This window comes from Artemia franciscana, chromosome 2 (assembly GCF_032884065.1).
Source record: "Artemia franciscana chromosome 2, ASM3288406v1, whole genome shotgun sequence".
NCBI lineage: Eukaryota > Metazoa > Arthropoda > Branchiopoda > Anostraca > Artemiidae > Artemia > Artemia franciscana.
Window position 1 is genome coordinate 154,920 of NC_088864.1, and position 23,344 is coordinate 178,263.

Below are 23,344 nucleotides of genomic sequence, written 5' to 3' on the forward strand. Positions count from 1 at the left end.
TCTTTCAATATGCAAGGCCTTTAAAGATTATATAAGGAAGTCTGATCGCAATTAAAGGAGGTTAGTTTTTGACTGGCCTTCTTTATATGAATATATTTTTTTTCTGGCAAAAGAAGATTGAAGCCAGTACCTCGGTGCACTTACTTCGCTTATACTCTGCTGATCAGGCCTTGTTTACCAGATTATTTTACCCGTTCCCGCGCTATGAGATCTTGAGATGTGTATAATTTGATTTTTATATTTCTGACTCATCAGCCTATTTTTTGACGTTTTTCAAAAATATTTGCCCTCCCAAAAAAACGTGCTTGCCCGCTTAGGATAGTGTATTATATGCACTATATAATTTATCAGCTAACCATCCGTTAAGAATCGTATTTTAACATCTCATTAGATTATGAGATTGACTTCCCAAAATAAACAAAGCCTCTTTGTAGCGAGTGAGCTTCAGACCAATTCATATCCTCTTCAGTAGTTGGGGATTTTCAAAGAAACTTCTTATTCTTAAAATACCAATTGATTATAAAAATAATTTTGCCTTGCTATTGTATTTACTTGCACAACATCTTGTCAATGTATTACGTCATGGAGGTATAGCGCTTAAAAGCCCGCGAGAGGGGGGATTTTACTCAAGCTGTTCTTTATGATAACCAATATGCAAATGAAATTTGCCTGCTCTCATATCTGATACATTATATCTTATTATCTATTATTCGAATTATCTATTATCTATATCTATATCGAATTCTTATTATCTACTAGCTGTTGGGGTGGCGCTTCGCGCCACCCCAACACCTAGTTGGTGGGGGCACTTCGCGCCCCCCCCCAAGCCCCCCCGCGCGCGTAAGTCGTTACGCGCCATAATAGTTACGCGCCATTGTAGTTGTGTCCCTATGTCCCACCTGTGAATTTAGATATATATAATATATATATATATATATATATATATATATATATATATATATATATATATATATATATATATATATATATATATATATATGGTTTTAACTACGTAAAACTTGCGAATATACAACATTCTTTGCTGTCCCATTGTCTTTGCATATAAATAGATTGTCAGGTTTACCGACTCTTGAACATGCAACATATAATGGTCCATGGGAAAACAATCTGTATTCAGATCTATACCTCATGATTCTAATGATTGCCCTTGAGCTTTGTTGATGGTGATTGCTAATCGACCATTCCCTGTCCCGGTGTCCCGGTCATCATTTATATCCCCCTGTTTCCCCCGGTGTCCCCGTTGTAGTTGTGTCCCTGTGTCCCGGTCGTCATTTATATTCCCTGTGTCCCGGTCGTCATTTGTATCCCGGTGTCCCGGTCTGTATATACATTCGTTTTTTAGTTTTGTTTTTCTCCTTTATTTTTTTCCTTTTTTTTTCTTTTTTAGTTTATTTAGATTTTTAGATTTTTTAGTTTTTTTATTAGTTTTTAGTTTTTTTTCTTTTTAGTTTTTTTGTAGTTTTTACCTTCTTTTTAGTTTTGTTAGTTTTTTTTTTTACTTATGTCCTGGTCGTCATTTATACTCCCTGTGTCCCGGTGCTTTGTTGATTGCTAATCGAACATTCCTTTTGTCCTGGTCGCTTTCTCTTTGAGTGTCGTCATTTATTTTTTTCTTTTTTAGTTCTTTTAGTTTTTACCTTTTTTAGTTTTTTTTAGTTTTTTAGATGAAAATTTTTTTTAGTTTTTTCCTTTTTTCTTTTTAGTTTTTTATTGGTTTTTACCTTTATTTTAGCTTATTTTTCAGTTTTTTCTTTTTTTTAGTTTATTTTTATTTTTTATTTTTTTTAGTTTTTTACCTTTTTTTAGTTTTTTTAGTTTTTTTAGTTTTTTAGCTTTTTTACTTTTTTTATTAGTTTTTAGTTTTTTTGTAGTTTTTGCCTTTTTTTAGTTTTTTCAGTTTTTTTTTTAGTTTTTTATTGGTTTTTACCTTTATTTTAGCTTATTTTTCAGTTTTTTCCTTTTTTTTAGTTTTTTTTAGTTTTTTTAGTTTTTTAGCTTTTTTATTTTTTTATTAGTTTTTAGTTTTTTTTGTAGTTTTTGCCTTTTTTTAGTTTTTTTAGTTTTTTAGCTTTTTTATTATTTTTTATTTTTTTTTGTAGTTTTTGCCTTTTTTTAGTTTTTTTAGTTTTTTAGCTTTTTTATTTTTTTTATTAGTTTTTAGTTTTTTTTTGTAGTTAGTTTTTTTAGTTTTTTAGCTTTTTTACTTTTTTTATTAGTTTTTAGTTTTTTTTGTAGTTTTTGCCTTTTTTTAGTTTTTTCAGTTTTTTTTTTAGTTTTTTATTGGTTTTTACCTTTATTTTAGCTTATTTTTCAGTTTTTTCCTTTTTTTTAGTTTTTTTTAGTTTTTAGTTTTTTTAGTTTTTTACCTTTTTTTAGTTTTTTTAGTTTTTTTAGTTTTTTAGCTTTTTTATTTTTTTTATTAGTTTTTAGTTTTTTTTTGTAGTTTTTGCCTTTTTTTAGTTTTTTTAGTTTTTTAGCTTTTTTATTATTCTTTAGTTTTTTTTTGTAGTTTTTGCCTTTTTTTTAGTTTTTTTAGTTTTTTAGCTTTTTTATTTTTTTTATTAGTTTTTAGTTTTTTTTGTAGTTAGTTTTTTTAGTTTTTTACCTTTTTTTAGTTTTTTTAGTTTTTTAGCTTTTTTATTTTTTTTATTAATTTTTAGTTTTTTTTGTAGTTTTTGCCTTTTTTTAGTTTTTTTAGTTTTTTAGCTTTTTTATTAGTTTTTAGTTTTTTTTGTAGTTTTTGCCTTTTTTTAGTTTTTTTAGTTTTTTAGCTTTTTTATTTTTTTTATTAGTTTTTAGTTTTTTTTGTAGTTTTTGCCTTTTTTTAGTTTTTTCAGTTTTGACGTCACCTGATCCACAGATCCACAGACAACTTATTTTTATATATATAGATTATTATCTATATCTATTATATCTGATACAGTGTGTCTATTCCTGTTGAGTTAAGGGGACCCAGCCCTTCCGTCACAGAGGACTAGTGGCTCTAAAAACTACTACTACTATTGCTTCTACAGGCTCGTCGTGAGACCACGTTTCTTATGTTATTTAAGTTGGAAGAAAAATGTCCTGAGCTAAATTGTGTACAGACAGCCCTCTGCTTTCAAACAATTCACAACTTCACACGCTAAAAATTTAGTAAAATTTAAAAGAAAATTAAGTTTGTATGGAGATTGAAAAAGAACTTTCGTTAATAGAACTATGAGCAACTTTTCAAGAATTGAAAAAAAGCCGTGTCCAACAAAGTACTTAAAGAAAACACATGAAAGCATTAAAACATGACTTGTTAACTTTATTATTTTACATTTTAATGCAATTTTCGACAGATTAAGATTAAATGACAGATTTTAGAGACAGATTAAAATGCAATTTTGGGTTGATATGTTTTTGTTTCTATTTTTGAATATCTCAAAATTCGAACGGTTCAGGAACCAATTATGTTCGAAAGCAGAGGGCCGTCTTGCTTGAAAGCTGCATACATACTGAACGCTAAAGGGAGGGGTATAAATTTATGCTGTACAAAAAAAACTTAAAAAAAGCATCAAAAATTTGTTTATATTCATTTTTTTACGTTGTTACGAGACGGCCAAATATTTAAGGGAGGGTGTCCACCCCCCTTCCTGGATACGGTCCTTGCTGTAAGATTTATACGGCCCTTAAGTTGCTTGATACTTAATATGCTCAACAAATTTTCGTGCTCCCGCTGTAGAACAAATCGCCACATTAGAATTACATTTAAATAAACATGCAGACGGTTGGTTTTATAAATAAGCAAGAACAATCATGTTACAATTTCATAGACAAGATTATACTTCAACATTTGGTTCATTTAAAATTCAGAAATAAGAGTTCAACAGCAGCATGTTCCCCCAATATTTGCATATATATACCCTGAGCATTTTTAACACCTTGTACCTTAAAAAAAACAGTGTTTTCATGTACGCTTGCCATTTGTCAATAATTATACCTCTACGCTATCCTTATGTAAACATTCTTCTTTTTTTTGAACGGATTAATAACACCAGAAGCTAAGTAGAAAAAGGTGGGGAATTCGATGATTAAAATCCTTAAAAAAAACTGCCCCACCCAGTAAAGAAATGTACAGTCCTGCCATCATGGTTCATTTGACGTGTGTCACTCCTCCTTTTTATTTCATTTCTTATAAGATAAGAACTGCAGCTATACACGCCTTATGTCGGAGCGATTATTCAAATCCGTTTTGAAATGTATACACCCCATCGCTTCTGAGCATAGCCCGTTCTGCCTTCTTTTTCCTTGGCTTTAACTTACTTAGCGCATGTTTTCCCCCCATTGCTATGTATGTGTACGAATGGCAACACAGCCAGAGGCACAAATTTATGGAAATATAAGAGGGAGAGGGGCAGGATGTTTATTTTTATTTTAAAAGATGCAAAAAACTGTGTCTCAAAATTTAGAGGACAATCTGTTGTTATTTCGATTTTTTTTCAGTGAAAATGTAAAAAAAATATAGTAATTTCAAAAACTAGACGGAGGAAGAGGAGAAGTATTGAGATTTAATCCCCCCCTAATATGATACTCATTAACTCAACCATAACTTTGGGGGTTACTGTTTTTGGGGGGAGGGGAAAGGAGTGGATTAAGTATGTTTTTAGGCTCTTATTCAGTTTTATTTGCATCTCATCTCTTATTTTTGTAAAATTTTCTCGGGAGGGGGTATTGGTTTATTATCCTACTATCATGGCTCTTTTGATGCATGTCATTACTCCTTTTTATATATTTTTTTCTATGAAGTAACAGCTGCGATTATACACTTGGTTGTTTGTGCCAAATGCATTTGGGGGGAAGGGAGGGGCGAGGCGTTTACTCCCTACTATCGTGGTACATTTGATGCATACGCCTCCTTCTTTCTATTTGATTTTTATGAGATAAGAGCTGCAACTGTACACGCTTTATTTTGAGGAAATTATCCAAATCTGTATTGAAAAATGTACACCTCATCACTTCTGAGTTCAGTCTGCTCAACTACTCGTGCACTACGCTTTAAGCTAAACATACTTTACCTTTTCAATACCAAGGTGCACATAATCAAACCTTCGGAGAATTGGCTGATTTTTCGGTGGGAGTGGAGGAGGGATTTAATAATAGTTTTTGGTTCATTAGCTTTATTCTTATCTCTTCCTTTTTTTGAAGGTGGATCTCGGATAATTTCTGTGCATATTTTTGGCAGATTATCTATTTTTGTGTTCATTTATATAAGCAACTTCTTAAGAATACATATCTGTGTTTGGGCATCTGGGACAACATATATACAAAAAAAAATAAATGGACGGAAGATACGCCCTAAGAATTTCCCACCATAGGGAAAACGAGTAGACAGGTTGGGGTTTACGTGGGCAATGATTCTCCCTTATCTTTGTTGTTTTTTTTAACCAAAGAGTTATGCAGTTTATGATCTGGATTTGTCCTATTCATAAGCAATATGCATGTACAGATGAGTTATGTACCAAATCCGACATGCTGGACAGGCTTGTGACTTGTTAAATTTATGATAAGTCGTTAACTGTACTATTATGTTTTTATGGTTGTTGAATTGAGGACGAGTCCACCAGGCCTTTGGAGACTTTAGGAGCATTTTAGCATATTCCTTTTGGTTATAATACCTAATTTTTTACCAAAAATATTCAATTTCACGTACCTGGCCGAACCTGCCGTTAATTTTCTTATAGACGTCTCAGCGGAGGCCAAAGGACAAATCTACCTATTTCAAATTTTTCAGGGGAATTCACTTTACGAAGCTCATCCTTTCCTTGCTATCCCCTTAGACACTTACACATGAATCTATGTTAGGGAAAGGGCCTGACAGTTAGGGGCTTGGCCAGGTTTATCAAAATCCTTTATAAAAAATAAGAAAATAATCGTAAAATTTGAGATCTTCAGGGAAATGGCAACCAATGGGTGCGTGCTTATTGTCAGATTAATTAATAATCAATAATAAAAATAGAGAATGACCATTTTGGCAGAATGTGAACTGTCCAAAAATGGAATACCTCATTTTTGAAATCCGTGTCATTATGCATAGAATCGTCAATATTTATAGCTACAATTTGAAAACTGAATATTCCAGACACAGCCACGTCTTTTCTTTATTTAACCAAAGAACATCGTTAAATTAACGAAGATTATTAAATCAGATAAATCTCTGTTTTAGATACACGAAGCTGAATACCCAGGACCAGAAACCCGTCGCATTGTTAATGGCACTTTTTCAACGGATCACTCTTTAGGAGAAACTACCTTTTCTCTGTATTTCTACAGTCGAGATAAGCCAGGAATAAGACGCCTGTGGCTTACCGCACCTGATGGAACTGTGAGTGAAGGCAGAACTGAAGAGCCAATGGCCAGTCTTTATTTTTCATCGATCAAACCGATTACAATGGTAAGCTTCTACTAGTTATTAACTTTTCTTTCTCTAGCATTTTCAAACTCCTCTTTCTTTAAGCTCTTGAGCTATATTTATTGTGTTTATTTCTTTTATTTTTAGGGAGATAGGCCTTTTCAATCTTTATTTTTTAATCTTTTTTGTATCTCTATCTTTCATCTTTATTTTTATATTTTATCTTTATCTCATCTTTTATCTTTCCTTTTAATCTTTATTTTTCATCTACCAAAACGAATACAATAGTAAGCTTCTGCTGGTTAATAACTCTTCTTTCTCTAACATTTTCAAACTCCTTTTTCTTTAAGCTCTTGAGCTATATTTATTATATTTATGAGCTATATTTTTTTTACTTATATAGTTAATCGCTAAGCGCTAGCAAAGTTCAATTTTTTCAAGCGTAGTGATTCATATCTGTAATAGTTTATATTTTTGTTTATTATATTAATAAAAGTCAAATCAAAAAAGTATTATTTAAGATCACTAGGGGTATTTTTTGAAGCTTTTTAAAAAGCTATCGGTCAAAATGCATCTCTCCCCCTCTTCCTTGTCCTGTGTGCTTTTGTTCTCTATGTATGATAAAATTCTAAAAATTTCCTACTCAAAAAATTAAAGCGTAGCTCTTTCTAAAGAAGGATAAGGAAGAAAAAAATTGTATATTTGCTATATGCACTAATTTCCCTTTTGTAGGCTGGCACCTGGAGATACTCCTTCGAACAAGAGCCAATAGAATACCAATCACATTATGTTAAAGTCACGTCACGCCGAAAGCAATCCACCCCTCCTATTACGTCCCAATTAAGATTCTCCAATGATGTCACCTCGATGGGCAACTCCAACACTCCAGTTGTTATATATGCTGTGGTAAGTTTATTTACAAGTTTTGGTTTATTAGTTTTTAGTGTCAACACACGCAAGATTTTTCTTTTTTTTTGGGGGGGAGAGGAGATGACAACAAGATATATTTTGCTTGATATTTTGAAATACAAAACCTCCAAAAGTCTTGGAAAATTTAGAATTCTAGAAGTGTAGGCTTGTAACCCTTCTGCATACAGCCGTCCCAACGGGATACGGAGTGGGACAATGGGCATGTGTATCCCAACCTTCTTAACTCAACTTCGATCCTCCAAAGGTCATTTCTAACACTTTGGGCTTTCTACTCGCAGAGTTTTCTAACACAGTCTTTCTATTACATCCCTCAATCAGACAGTAGATAGGACGTCTTCTAATTCTAGTTGTAAACCATGAGGTCTTCGTTGCAATGTGCTATGTGTAAATTCGTAATTTTTTCAATGGAAACAACAAAAAGAAATTGTTCGGTGAGCCCAGCTCCCGAAAAAAGGTGTTTCTAAAAAAATAGGGTGAAGGGATCTAAAAATATAGGAGAGCACATACCCCCCACCCCCACCGTAATTCACACCAACAGCCAGGTGAGGTGGAAAACACATGTTCTGGCTGCAAGTACAAGTACATACAGTTCAGTTTATCCCGCCTTCTGAACTAAACACCATAATTATACAATTTTTTGTCACTATGTTCAGAAATTTTTTTATTTTTTAGAGCTCAGAGTCACTTCAATTTTATTCACTCCCCCCCCCCGCGCGCCAAGATATTGCCGCAGACTATATAGAAAAGTTTTCTGATTTAGTTGGTTAGAATTATTTTTTGCGGTTATTTCTCTCTAATCGCTGACTCGTAACACCAAATATGCTGGTTTGAGCTTATAGATTATATTGAGCTCAATATATTGGTTTGAGCTCAATATTATATTGAGCTGGTTTATGCTGGTTTGCTGGTTGAGCTTATGGTTTGAGCTTATAGGGAACTGCTGTTCAAGCCCTTATCTTGGAACCCTTTAACTTATTTGACAAACTTATTTGTCGCTGGTAAACTGTTCTTAAAGCTATAAAGTCAATGGATATTCCTAGTTTTTTTTTTAAAGAAGGAGAGTTCTTACATAGCTGCTGTAACCCTAGCACGAGGAATCTTGAGGCGAAAAGGTTGCACTTTGGGAGGGAGATATCTATCGTATCATCAGGTAAAAAGGGAATTATAAGGACATAGGGAGAATTTATAAAAAGAACACCGAAAATATTATGAAAGTCTCGGGGCAATGCTCCTTGTGCGCGGTCCTTGCTCTTAAATGATTTCTCTGATCTCGATCTGCGGTGATATCTAGAAATTAAAAAGAAAGCGTCTTGTACGTTTCGCTTGAATCTTCCACAAATCTTTTTCTTCAGTACCACCCGCGTTCAATAATCTCCCCAGTATTATTTGGTATGTCATTTCCTTTTTTGTAAAGAATATCATTCTCTCAGATCCAATTACCAATCCTTATTAAAAAGTTACTTGTTTAGACAGGGTCATTTCTAGTTCTTCCTTGTATAGAAATGACATAGGAACTGCTCTTTTTTCAAGATAAAAATCTAATTAAGATAAGTATAATTTCTATGTGGGAGCTTTCTATGTGCAGATACCTTATGAATGTAGTTACCTCTTAGTGCATTTCGTCTTCCTTTTTTATCTTATTTTGGTATATAGTCCATAATCTTGCTGTATAATATTAGCTTTCCAGAAACCAAGGCGATTAAGTTTAAGCTTTGATCACTGGATGACTTTATTTGTAATCACGTTGGAAAAAATCACTTTGGCAGGTCCCTCGTAAGGGCATCTAGCAGAGGAAGTTATGGTATCTCAATCAGAGTTAAGAGCTAGTGTCCTAATTATTTATTTTAATGATCAGGACTCGAATTTTACGGAGGAGGAATGGGAGGAGTTCCGGAACTCTAGCCTTCAGGATGACACCAAAAGAGGCTATCCAACTAAGTTGAATCTTTTCGAAAAATGTCTTTTATACCGTTTAATAAAAAAAAGAAGATTTATATTCCACAACACCCTCGATTTTTGTAAATTAAATAATCTGTATGTCGAGAAGGGTGACCTGTGTTTATGCTTTGAAAAAGGCTAATCATAAACCATCATACGTCCTCAACATTCCTTCCCCCTTCACATTGTCTGATCAGACCCACACCACCCAGGGAAAACTGACCACCTTTTTACTCTCTTTAGTTTTTTTCTTTAATTCTTGTTTTATTTTTCTCTCTTCACTGTTATTGTTTTTCATGCATTCAATCAGTTCATCAGTCCAATTAATCCGATCAAAATTCAAACTTAACAGTCTGGATTATAGACGACTCATGTGATGTTATATTGAAAATAAGGTTTGATATTCTTTGGTATTAAGAATTTTATCGATATGTTCAAACCCAAAACGTATTCAGGAGCTTTTCTCGGGAGGGGGGGGGGGGTGAATAATGAAAAAAAATATTTGAAAATTTGAATAAGAAGTGCCCAGAAGCACAAGAAAACAAGGGTTTTAGGAAGGGAGGGGTCGTTCCTAAGCCCCCCCCCCTGTGTAGGTCCCTGGATCAAACTATATTAAAGTACTGAAATGTAATCCGAAGACATTGTTAATTTTTTTGGAGGGGGGCAGGGCTTTTCGAACTGTATTCGTACTTAACCGAATCATACCCAACCGGTTTTGCAAACCTTATTTCCAACATCGTCTTATCCCCCACCCCCCACACATCCTAAAAAAATGTATGCATATACTCTTGATTAAAATATTCATTCTTTTTAGGTGAAATATGGCGAAATGCCGATTATAGATGCTTCGGCTTATGTGACAGTGTCCTATGAAGAGAGTAACCACACTAAAGAAGAATATGTTCAACTCTTAGATAATGGAAAAGGAGGTAAGTCCATACTACAAACATCAATTACATTGATAACTATAATCAGACTAATAATGATGTTTTTTTTTAATCTGAGCAGAATCTCAATCTTTTAGTTTCATTACCTTGTTAGAATTGACTGCTGTTGGTAGAGGTGCAAAAAGATATGGAGGGACAATTGTCACTCCCCAAATTGGCAACTCTCCCAGTACTGGGGTAGTCACCCGTCGTAAAATGTCTACATTCAGCTGTAAGATGGAAGGACAGCCTTGAAGAGAGGTTCATTTATGGTAGGATACGGGTAGAAGTTCCACTTCTAATTATCAATGTCGAACAGGAATTCATCATGTCCAACAGAGAGGGGTGTTGTTTTTTACGGGGGGGGACAAGGGGCAGTTGTCCCCCAATAATGTGGAAAAAAACCTATTATATAGCTATGCCTCTTGACTATCCAGATATGGACCCCTCTTGCTTCCTCCCCCTCCAAAATAAAAATGCTGGAGCCAGGGGCAAATGCACAGCATTTGTTTTTTTTTTTTGGGGGGGGGCAAGAGGGGTCTATATCCATATTTCCAAGGTATTTGGGCTATATGTATGAATTTTTCTCCACATTACTGGGGGGCAACTACCCCCCTTGCCCACCTCCTTCGAGAGCCCTCAAGTGAATAAGTCTTGCGGCGCATCAATAACTATGGAAAAATATAAAAAAATGAATACCTTAAAGTCATACATTAATCAGTTTTTTATTAGTAAATAGAACTTTCGTGTCTTCTATTGCATTTAAAAAGACTGTTTTTTTTAGTATTAAAGTGTCGAGAACCAACTGAGGACCGTACCCCGGGTGTGTCTCGAAGAAGATTTTCCTTAACTGATCCAGTGAAAAAAAAAATGAAAATAGGCCGAATTTAGGAATAGTAACTTCACTCTTCGAGGTGGGTCTTTAATTAAAACATTAAATTCTAATTATAAATATCTTTTTTACTCAGTATCCCCCCCCCTTAACTACAAGTTCAAAGAAAGGCTACACTTTCTTAAATTATTTGGTGCCGTGTGTTTATAGCATATAGTATTCTAATTTTTCATTTAATTTTTTTTTTTAATTTGGCGGCTACTAGGCTGTTATCAAAAACTGCATAATTAAATATGGAGCTATTTTTCATTAAAAATTGGATTGGTGATTTTTTTTGTCCTTCTTCTATAAATGGTTGCGTAAGTTTCACTCTACCAATTCAAACAATCAAATCTTCATTTTCACTGTCCTTGGTATTATAAGATGGGATACGTGACGAAAGCATTTTTCTTCAACTTTTTTTTAAAAAGTGTATTAAAATTAAGAATTAATAGCTGCTACTTCTCTTTCGTTGGTCCACTTGGTCTTTGCCTTGAAGATAACTTAAAATCTAGCTGTCAACGTGAACATATTCCTGTTTTCCCACTCGTAAGTCAGTCAGCTTCCACAAATCATTACTACTGCTTAATTATCATAAATCATTTGTGTGTCAAATATTGTTATATATTCTGCTTTGAGTTAACTACAATCCACATTGATTTATTGAGGCTGAAGTAATGGAAAAAATTGGGGGGGAATTCTGCGGTTTCACTTTACATATTGGCTCGTTAATTGTCATCTTATAGCTGAAAGATTACCTATTTAAAATCCATTTTAAAGCCTCGATAATTACACTATTGATCGACCTCTAGAAAGCAAAATATAGCTATGTGTGATTTTTTGCTTGAAGGATCATACACTTCGCCACATGGTGCACTTATCGAGGCGCTACTTATTCTGCCACGCGTGGTGTGCGCTACCTGGTGTACACGATTTTGAATGTAGGCAATCCCCTGCTTTCGTTCCTTCCTGAATTTTCAAAAATTTGCTCCTTTTTATTATTTCTTATTGTTAATGAAAGGTATTAAAAAATGAATTTCCTTTCTCGTGGTGTCATTTTTACCACCATGAGTGGTATTAGCTGTCTGGTGTACCCATTATTGAAATTTGGGAAAGCCTACGTTTTGTTCCTTCCTGAATTTTCAAAAATTTACTACCTATCGCTATTTTTCATTGTTTCCGAAAAGAAAAAAGAAAATTTCTAAACTCGTAGTGTCACTTTTACCGCGACGAGTGGCATTAGCTGTCTGGTGTATCCATTTTTGAAAACGGGCGACCCCTCGTTTTGTTTCTTCATAAGTCTTAAAAATGTCACATATTATTATCTTTTAGAAGTTCAAAAGGAAAAAATCTTGGAACTTCCAATTTCGTATCGCTCCAGTTTCCATCAGATGTGTCGTTTGTTCCTTGGTCTATACAGCTCTGAAGGCAGACAAATTTTGTTTCTTAATGTATTTAAAAAAAAAATTGCTATACATTGCATGTTTTTCAAAGTTCGCTTCCGAATTTGCATGATTTTGATAGTGGACAAACCCTCTTTTTTGTTTCTACATGGGTTTTCAAAAATGTGCTATATATTAGAACAATGAACGTTTTCAAAAGAGAAAACAAGAATTCCAAAATATTTTTGGCAGGATCGTGCCCAAGACTCTTATCTGGTGGTGAGGGGTGGTGGTTAATGGCTTTTTCATCTGCATTTTTAAGACTTGTTTACGGTTCCGAACAAGCGGATTCAATATCCAATAGAACGTGTCAAGCCTAACTATATAGTTCTGAAATGTTTCCACTTTGATAAAAACAACCTCTTTCTAGAGATATATCCCCATGCCTCAAAACCAAAGGAGGCTAAAGTCTCCTGGTTTAGCTAAAAAAGTGTTCCCAGTTATGGCCGTGGAAGTACTTCAAGTTTCAGTTCTTACTAAAGTGAAGACCAAACTACTTGCATTGCTAATAAGTGACCCCTGTTTTAAACTGTATAGTTTATTCAGACTTCGAATAAAACAGGGATATACTCAGGGAGAGGGGCCTAAAGACACCCCCCCAATTATTAATTTACCAGAATTTATGAGCAATTTTTATTCAAATTAGCATTCTTTTTTTTATTGTTGCCCCGCTTCCCGAAAACTATTGTTGAGTACCTGTCTCTTGCAGAATATTGTTTAAGTTTTTACTTTATCTCGTAATTTTTCCTGTTTACACCAGAAAAAAAAGGAGAAAAGGGCCCCATTTTCTAGTATTTGAAACAGACAATTGACCGAACCTAAGTCAAAGAAATGTATAAATCAATTATATGCCAAAAAAAAACTCCGTGTGAAGATTTAAAAAGTATATTCATGGATGTGCGCTGAGGTAGCTTAGGGGCCTGGACTCCCCGAAAATCTTAAATTTCCTGTACTTCTGTTCACCTACAAAATATTTTTATATCCCCCTTCCCCCGAAAAACAATCCTACGTAAGTGATATCGTATATTGCTTTCCTACAGATATGCTGGAAAGCTGAACCAGGATATTCTGGCTCAAGGGCATCAGCTCCTACAGTCCTGCTATTTAATACAAAGATATGTTCCGTGCAAAAGACCCGTTTTCAGTCAAAGCTCTACATTCATTGACGTTCGATATTTGATGACAAACGAAGCACTACCAATTCATTGATCATCTCTTCACGGTTACTAAAGTCACCTCCATCAACAAAATGGTTTTTCTTCCCACGCCATCCACCGGTAGATGTGTTCAACTTAAATGGCCAAAAGGAAGTTGGAGGCATATTTAAAGTTACTGCCAACTGTGAAAATATCATGTACCAAGTCTTCTAGGCGAATAATGTTGACTTTACCCAATTTTCTTTCTACAATGTCATTGCTAGTAATGGGGATTCGCATCTGTCGAACCTTGGTAAAACCTATCTTGTAAATAAACTACCTAACGGATTTCAAGTTGGGGTTATCGTAAGCGATGTAAGGCTCGATAATCCTCAGCATGTTCATTTTTTTTTTGTTTTTTTTTTTTTTCATCCTTGTATGAAGCATTCGCTATTATATGTGATACCACCTAGCAACCACAAACTATAAGTGGTTCAACTTGTTTTATTTATGAAATATGTTTCGAATTGAAGAGTCAAGCGAGTCTCATGTGTTGCTGATTGTATTATATAGTATACTTTTCTAGGTCCTGTTATTTTGAAAAATGGACTTACTAAGTATACCTATTTTCTGAAATAACGGGACCTGGAAAAGGCTGGGGAGATTAACGGGGAATTTGTCATTTGGGTGCTTGTGTATTATAAAGACCTCACTGTTGTTCTTGATCTATTGTAAAACCGGTATCTCTGTGTGCACTTGGAGAAAATTAGCTTAGCCTGAGAGAGATAAACTACTATATAGGCATATTTTAATTAAATGTTTAATATGTAGAGTTGTTTAGATTAGGTATTTGACGTAGTGCGTTCTGGGCGGCCTGCTTTCTATAATTCTCTGTTGTTGTTTCATAATTTTGTATTATATTCTCCATATTTTGGTATATATCATTATGATTAACGTAACTTCAGTTTTTGAATGTGGTCGTTATAATACACAAGTACCGTCATTTTTTCCCATTGCCAAAAACATAAAAGATGGAATCTTGAAGGATTTTGAAAATCAAGCGAAAAGATGTCACGGCTTTGAGATTACCATTATTCATTATATGACGACTATATTATGGTTTTCTTTTGATAAATTTATGACAAAAACCTGACCCGTTGACCGAAAAATTGCACAACTCTAATGTTGTTTTCTTACTTTTTTTGATTAGCTTTGTTCCAAGTCCCGTTACTGTAAAGCACCAAACCTCCCATAGACAATGAATTGCTTGTTTTGTCTATGTAATTTCACTTTTTGTACGCCGTCATCCCACTCTCACGATCTTTGGCCGTCAGGGAGTAATTTTCGCTCAAAATTTTCACGCGGAAACTCGTTAAGATCGTTAAATATTATAAACTACCATCATTTTTCAAATTACTGTGCTAATATCTTTTTTAATTTTGTTTTAATTTACTTTTCGATGTGGTTTTCTTAGTTTCGTATTTTAGTTTTGGTATATTAATGCAAGTCACTTAAATTCTTTTATTGCTCGCTGAAAATTCGATAGACACGGCATATAAAAGGTAGTCAAATTAGCTAATTTTGTATAATAAAGAATACCCGAGCTTTACAAGGATAGGTTTAAAGTATTTGGCTTTAGGATTACCAAATGTTTATGTCAAAATCATGTCAGATATTACATCAACATTTCGGTTTCTACATTAGCCTCTTTCGGTTGCAAATGCATTACTTTAATCCTCCCTCCCTCTCCTCATCTGTTTGTACTTTTGAATAAGGGATGGATAGGTACTGAAAGGTAGTATATTTAAGAACTACATTATATAACAGAATACCAGCCAAGATTGTGTTTTATTTTTAAGGGGTTTATTCTTATTCGACGGTGAGATGGGGGTCAACTGTGAAGATGTCTTTCTTAAGCCATAATCTGCTCGAGAAATGATTTTTTACATATGACGTTCCTGACCTCAAGCATAGAAAACTGAAAGCTTTAGAACTTCATCCCTCTGGCGTGGCTGCTAAGAGATTAGAATAGTCTTATTGAAACTGACTTTTGCTCAGATTTGCTCGCCCTCCCCTACATAGTGTGCATATGGGCGTGCTACTTTTTCTTCCATGTATTGCGCACTCTGTGCCACATTTGTACATTTCTTTCACGCGTAGGACACACAAGATGATGTACTCGATTTGGAACTCGGGAACCCTTCAGAATCCGTGCCTGGTGATTATTTTTGAATGGCCTGTTATAATCTCACTACTTATGCAACTTTTGCGTCATTTGGTTTGAATACTAACGAAAATAGGTCAAATGTCCTTGTGATGTGACTGGTTTTAGAAAAGCATTGGGTTTCCAAAATGCTGTTAGCACAGGGATTGTTTTATTGTTGACAATAATATTGGTGTTCGCTTTAGACTGCTGATCTTTACTACCAGATCAATCTTGACTCTGATTCGACAGACCTTCCTCATCATGATTTCCTTTTTAAATTTGAACAGATATATCTTTATTTGGATTCCTTCATAGGATATTCAGGCCATCGCTCAGTCTTATATCATTAATTGCATAAAGATCTTTGAAATTTTGACAGGAAAGAAAACAAATCGTCTTTTATCATCTTTAAGGCATTTTCTCCCCAGTAGCCTCGCCTTATATGAGAAAGGTATCCTGGGTGTTTAATACAAGCACCAAATTGGTAAATTACGAAAACTAATCCCATAACATCAACATGAATAGGAAGATATTGTACATTGTCACTAAACTCTTGTAATGAGCCTATTCTTACACTTATTTCTGTCATGACGAGGCGAAAATTTAAGGCGGCAGTTAGGAGAATGTCATTTGATTTGCTATGCTTGTGTTTGAGATGCTTAAAAAAGGGTATGACTTTAAGGGGCAGCAAATTGTCAGGTATAGATGTTCACAACTGTTTGCCTCATATCATGCCTTTGGTTTGGCTTCTGCACCCGTCCTGTTGCTTACGTCCCAAAACTTTTCCCGTTCAGTATTTGTTTCTAGCTAATGCTTCTATTGGTGAGGGAGACTATAACTCAACTCATCACGCCCGTATCTTAGATATCATAGCCCGTATCTTAGATCCTTTTAGATACAAAAAGTGTATTTTTGAAAATCTAGGGGGGGGGGGAGAAAAGCCAGGAGATTGACTTCCCCCATCTGGTGCCACTGCGTCGGGCTGGTCTAATTGTTTTCTAAGAATATCCATAGCTAAAAAAAAAAATTCCTTTTCGGAATGTGAGTTCTTATATAGATAATTCGAAATGTATCATTTATAGATGGTAATATGGATTTGGTTGTCTCATACCAAAAAAGTTTGTCACTTTTTGCTGTTTTTTTTTATGATATTATTAATGAAAAGAGAAGAAAATAATCCAACTTAAAGTGCAACATTTTCTCTTTATTACCTTTCTTTTGTTTGTAAAATGATTTGGCTTATTGCTACACAGTTGAGAATTCAGTTGAAGAAACCATATTATTAAAAGGACTTTATAATTTTTATTATTATTATAGGTGTATCTACTAAGGTTTTCTATTTATTCTTATTTACGTGAATACTTATTAGGCTTCGAGTGAAGTTAGATGGGATGTCTTAATAAATTCAACATAATATTATGGCTTCCAAAGAGGATATCTTGGACAACAATTATATGAACAAAAGATATCATATGAACCTATTTTATTTCATGGCATTTCTTCGGAAAAAATATGTCCAGGAACAAATATTCGATAAAAGAAACTTACTGATAGAAGATATATTTGTGGAACTATTAGAGGGGTTGAGGTTTTTCCAGGGGTGGATTAAAATTTTTTTCTAGAAAACAATAAATTATTTCGAATTTGATAGAAAAGAGGCGAAGATTTCTTTTGGCCTGTGCCTGATCCCAGAATGTCATATTTTGCAATTGTTCCTATATTTTCTTTTTTACTCATATAATGCGCCAATTTTTCCCGTTTTTATTTTTACCCTCTGCCCTGACCCTCGGAATAAATTAATGCAAAAGTACTCAGTTTGTGTGCTTCTCTTCAGTCGCCTTTGCTGTTGGACAGAATTCATTTCCTCTTGTCCAGAGGTATTTGTGCTAACCACGCCCTCTGCTTTTAAATATTTCTTTTGAGCAAAGCAAGTTTTGCCAATTCATAGCAGTCATGGGGGATGTCGTATCCATGGGGCTTAGGGGATTTGACCACCCCCGTTTTAAGTTTTGTAACCCCCTCCTTCCCCAACAAAAATTCCCCCCCGAACAAAAATCCTGGATACAACCCTGAGGGGGGATCAAGGATTTGTTTTTCATAGTGATAACAGAAAAAGGGTATTTTTAAGGATCTATGGAGGGTTTTGCTTTTTTTTTTATTAATATCTTTCAGTGAAAATATCAAAAAGCTACTTTTTCAAATGGGAAAGGAGGTAATATGGTTATGGGGGACGTTTTTTCTGAACAGTCTTTGCGTTGGTTAACAATATATTAAATTGAAGAGCTAATATTTACCTGTCCAAAATTTTTCTTTCACAATAATATGTCTTTTCATTGAGGAGGAGAGTTAAATTCCTCTTTCACCCCCGTAACAACCAACCTTAGATGTAAATCTCTAAGCTCTGATACTTTGCTGCATCTGTAAAATCTATTGCTAATATTCATACCTTTAAAGTAATTATTCAATTGCTTTAATGGACTATTTCTCCCCTTTCCCACGTCGTAATTGGAGGTCCAGATGCAGGGGAGTCTGATATAAAAGGATAAAAGTAAAAGAATAACTATTCAATATAAGAATGGTAAAACTTTTAAAAGAGGTGGACCCACCGTGAAAATTTTTCAGCGATCGTAACACCGTAAACTGCGACTGCTCCTCAGAGGAGTTGTCATGTTGACAAAAATGCTCAATTGTTCAAAATGCACTTCATGGGTATCTGATAGAGAGGGAGGTCAGGAAAATAATAGCAAAATTGACACCAGGCTACTCATACCAAGTAGGCCTATTTATCAAATTGAAACGTTTTGAACTTCCTTTATCTACTCCTACTCAATAATCGAAGCCTTTTATTATTTAACCCCTTTTGGTTTGACAGAATTTAAATTGGCTTAAAATACCAGCCTTTTGGTCCCCCAAAGGGTTATGTGACATGAATGCGTTGGGTTGATTGATCGCTATATCAAATGCTGATTATTAAGTTGATCACTTCCTTCAATTAGGGGGGCTTAGATGTATTCTCCAGCAATATAGCCTAATCTCAGTGATCCTAAACATAGGTTGTTTTGAAGATGATAAAAATCATTTAATTGATTAGTAGACTAAGTAATTTCCTTTTTTTTATCATCGAAAATATCACTCAAGCATTATGATATCGTAGTACGTTAAAAACCAAGCATGACTCTTAGGGCTTTTTCCAAGTCTCTATCTTCTTTTCTTCGCTATACCATAGCTTTGTCTTTCAGCTTCTTTTTTCTTGATTGCATCTTTTATATTGAATAAACAAAAAAATAACGCTAGTACATGGGCACCAGTGGGGGTTGTAGGGTTACATTTGCCCCTCTTCTTGGTAGGTCTATAGGCTTTTATGCAAAAGTATAACATTTAAAAACAAATTGGAAGAAATGACACTTTTTTGACAAAAAAAAAAAAAAAAAATAATACTAAAAAGAAATAAACAAACTCGATGACATGTCTGCGTTTGTCATCACAAAGAGTTATAAAGTCGGATAAGTGTTAGTAAAATATTATTCGCACTTTTTGTGTGATTTTTCAAACTATAACCTTAATGACACTTCGTTTTAGACCCTGATATAACTGCTAATGACGGAATTTATTCTCGTTACTTTATACCACCCACTGGAGGAGAGAAAGACTACAAATTGACCTTATTTGTTAGTGACAACTCTGGAAAAGCATACTCAATCAGGACTCAAGTTCGAAGATTTGCCAGAGCTCTCACCGTTGAACCAGGTAATTTTCTCTATAATTTCTCTCTATAAATCACCTCTCTAAATTATCTCTCTTCACTTGATGTTTCTCTCCTCTTTTGTCAATACTTCTGTTCTCTCTTTCGACTGGGAGCTCTACCTCCTTACCCAAGAAGGATCTGAATTAGTGTTGTGCGATAATTTGATTAAACGATATATCGATATTTTTTATTTCGATATTCTATATATCGATTTTGATATTTCTTATATTTTTTTTTTGCTCGGGTTAACTTTACGGCTTGGCAGAATTGAATAACAAAGCGATTCAATGAAAAAAGAATATTTTATTCTGTTTTTTCCAAATTTTGAATAAAATACAGAAAAACTTCTATAACATGAATGAATATTACAAAAACCCTGATTTGGAATTGCTCGGGCTCAGGATGAAGAAAACTAAGCTACTGACTATTTTTGACTATTCAAATCGGCAACATGTTAATATTTTCTTCTGAGAGTTGGTTCAGCCTTTCAGTGATTAAACTAAGAAATTTTTTTTTCCACTAAAAGTAAGGAGCAACACTAAAACTTAAAAAAAAACATAAATTATTCTATATATGAGGTAACCCCTCCTCAATACCTTGATCTTCACACCAATGTTTCTTTTTGTATTTTAACAGTCTCATTACTCTAATTAGACGGCTCTTGTGATTCAGGATTTGTTCATAAATAATTGGAACAAAAAGTAAAAATTAGCATAAAGAGCGAGGTATTAAGGAGGGAGATTTACTCTCAAATACGGGACAATTTTTGTTCGTTTTAAGTTTTAATATTGCTCCTTAATTTTACTCGAAAAAATTAATTTTTTCATTTAATTTTTTTGATCGTTTTTCAAATCATGCCAGAAAATCTGCCTTTTCTGTCTCTGGAAAATCTCCACCAAGAAAATTTCCCCTTGGAAAGCTTCTCTCGTGTAAGATCCCCATCCCCGCAGACAATTCCATCCCTGCTGTAGCTACTGATACAGATTCCAGTAAGACCTAATTCAAATATCTTGTTATTTTCCTCTCAACTTGGAAAAGATCGTCTGGGGTAATATACAATTTCCAGAAACACGGATTGAGGTATGTGGCAATCGTGAAGAGTGCGATCTGAACAAGGCCTCTAAGCCTAGAAGGTATTTTATCTAGCAAAGCCTTTTGGAGGTTTTCAGCAACATTTGAGAGCCCACCCTCACTAAACATAGATTTAGAACGGGCAATGCTATGTTATGGATACAGCTGTGCATGTTGTATATCTTCATAGATGAGTCAGTATATTGGATAGATTATTCTTCTTCTCGACCATTTGCGAAACAATTTTCTATGTTGGATCTTTTCTGATGGACGTTCACTGATAGGTATCAGAAAAGACCGAAATAATATCGTTTTCAATATCGATATTTACGTTCCCATATTCTATATCGATATTTGGTGCGATATATCGATATCCAATATCACCCAACAGTAATCTGAATTACATTTTGTAGGTGAGCCTGGCCAACCAGCAGCGGGCCGTGTGAAAATTTTACGATCCATGTACAAATACAAAGACCATTTTCTTTTAGTCTTAAAATCTAAAATAGCAATTAAAATCTGACAAAAGTTCTCATTTCTTGTGTCGAAAGCTATCGTTTCATTTTTTTTTCTTTTTCAAGTCTTTGGTTTCAAATCTTAAATAATAATTAAAATCTAAGGAAAGTTCTCATTTTTGTTTTTATGGCACTTGGTATTAACCAAGTGACATATAGCAGTCGCCAATTCTGTCGGTCTGTCTGTCTGTCGGTCTGTCTGTCTGTCCCGGTTTTGCTACTTTAGGCACTTCCAGGTAAGCTAGGACGATGAAATTTGGCAAGCGTATCAGGGACCGGACCAGATTAAATTAGAAATAGTCGTTTTCCCGATTTGACCATCTGGGGGGGAGTGGGGGCCCGGTTAATTCGCAAAAAATAGAAAAAATGAAGTATTTTTAACTTATCAGCGGGTATTTGGATCTTAATGAAATTTGATGTTTGGAATGATATTGTGTCTTAGAGCTCTTATTTTTAATCTCGACCGGATTTGATGACATTGGGGGGAGTTGGAGGGGGAAAACCTAAAGTCCCGGTTTTGCTACTTTAGGCACTTCCAGGTAAGCTAGGACGATGAAATTTGGCAAGCGTATCAGGGACCGGACCAGATTAAATTAGAAATAGTCGTTTTCCCGATTTGACCATCTGGGGGGGGGGGAGAAGGGGCCGGTTAATTCGGAAAAATAGAAAAAATGAAGTATTTTTAACTTATGAGCGGGTGATTGGATCTTAATGAAATTTGATGTTTGGAATGATATTGTGTCTCAGAGCTCTTATTTTAAATCCCGACTGGGTCTGATGACATTGGGGGGAGTTGGAGGGGGGAAACCTAAAATCTTGGAAAACACTTAGAGTAGAGGGATCGGGATGAAACTTGATGGGAAAAATAAGCGCAAGTCCCAGATACATGATTGACATAATCGGAACTTATTTGCTCTCTTTGGGGTAGTTGGGAGGGGGGGAGTAAGTCTTAAAAATTAGAAAAATGAGGTATTTTCAACTTACGAACGGGTGATCGGATCTCAATGAAATTTGATGTTTAGAAGGATATCGTGTCTTAGAGCTCTTATTTTAAATCCCGACCGGATCTGGTGATGGGGGCGGGGAGTTGGGAGGGGGAAACCTAAAACTTGGAAAACACTTAGAGTGGAGGGATCGGGATGAAACATGGTGGGAAAAATAAACACAAGTCCTAGATAGATGATTGACATAAACGGAACGGATCAGCTCTCTTTTGGGTAGTTGGGGGGGGGGGTTAATTCTGAAAAATTAGAAAAAATGAGGTATTTTTAACTTACGAATGGGTGATTGGATCTCCATGAAATTTGATTTTTAGAAGGATATCGTGGCTCAAAGCTCTTATTTTAAATCCTGACAGGATCTGGTGACATTGGGGGAAGTTTGGGGTGGGTAGACCTAAAATGATGGGAAACCCTTAGATTGGAAGGATTGGGATGAAACTTGGTTGGAAAAATAAGCAAAAGTCTTGCATACGTAATTTACATAATTGGAACGGATCCGCTCAATTGCGGGGGGGGGGGGTAATTCTGAAAAATAAGAAAAATAACGTATTTTTAACTTACGAAGGAGTGATCGGATCTTCATGAAACTTCATATTTAGAAGGACCTCGTAACTCTGATATCTTATTTTAAATCTCAACCGGATCAAACGTAATTGGGGGGGGGCAGTTGGGGGGACCGGAAATCTTAGAAAATACTTAAAGCGGTGAGATCAGGATGAAACTGGATGGGAAGAATAGAAACCTGTCTAAGATACGTGACTGACATAACTGGACCGGATCTGCTCTCTTTGGTGGAATTGGGAGGGGGGAGGTAATTTTGAAAATTGAGGTATTTGTAACTTACGAAAGGGTGACCAGATCTTAATGAAATTTGATATTTAGAAGGATCTTGTGCTATAAAGTTTAACTTTAGGTTCTGACCTTCTCACAAGTGCCAAATGAGCTTTTGGCTCTTGGCTCTTCCGACCTCGTCCAAATGAGCTCTTGGCTCTTCCGACCTCGTACCATATGAGCTCTCGGCTCTTCCGACCTCGTCACAAGTGCCATATGAGCTCTTAGCTCTTGTTAATGGTGTAAAACTGAATTCCTTAATTTTAAGAAGTTTTCAGCTTGTAAAACCACAATTCTCTCTTCCTTCAGAAAATCCAATTTCTACATTATAATTTTCA

At 34.8% G+C, this 23,344-nt stretch overlaps 1 protein-coding gene across 1 annotated transcript in view; it reads left to right on the top strand.

The window, feature by feature from the left end:
* Positions 1–23,344, top strand: part of LOC136035529 (calcium-activated chloride channel regulator 4A-like) — a 104,801-nt gene that overhangs the window by 71,573 nt on the left and 9,884 nt on the right. The window contains exons 8-11 of the mRNA XM_065717376.1: positions 6,209–6,436; positions 7,127–7,300; positions 10,077–10,191; positions 19,423–19,590. Coding sequence (XP_065573448.1) covers positions 6,209–6,436; positions 7,127–7,300; positions 10,077–10,191; positions 19,423–19,590 — 685 coding nt within the window. The remainder of the gene's footprint in view (positions 1–6,208; positions 6,437–7,126; positions 7,301–10,076; positions 10,192–19,422; positions 19,591–23,344) is intronic.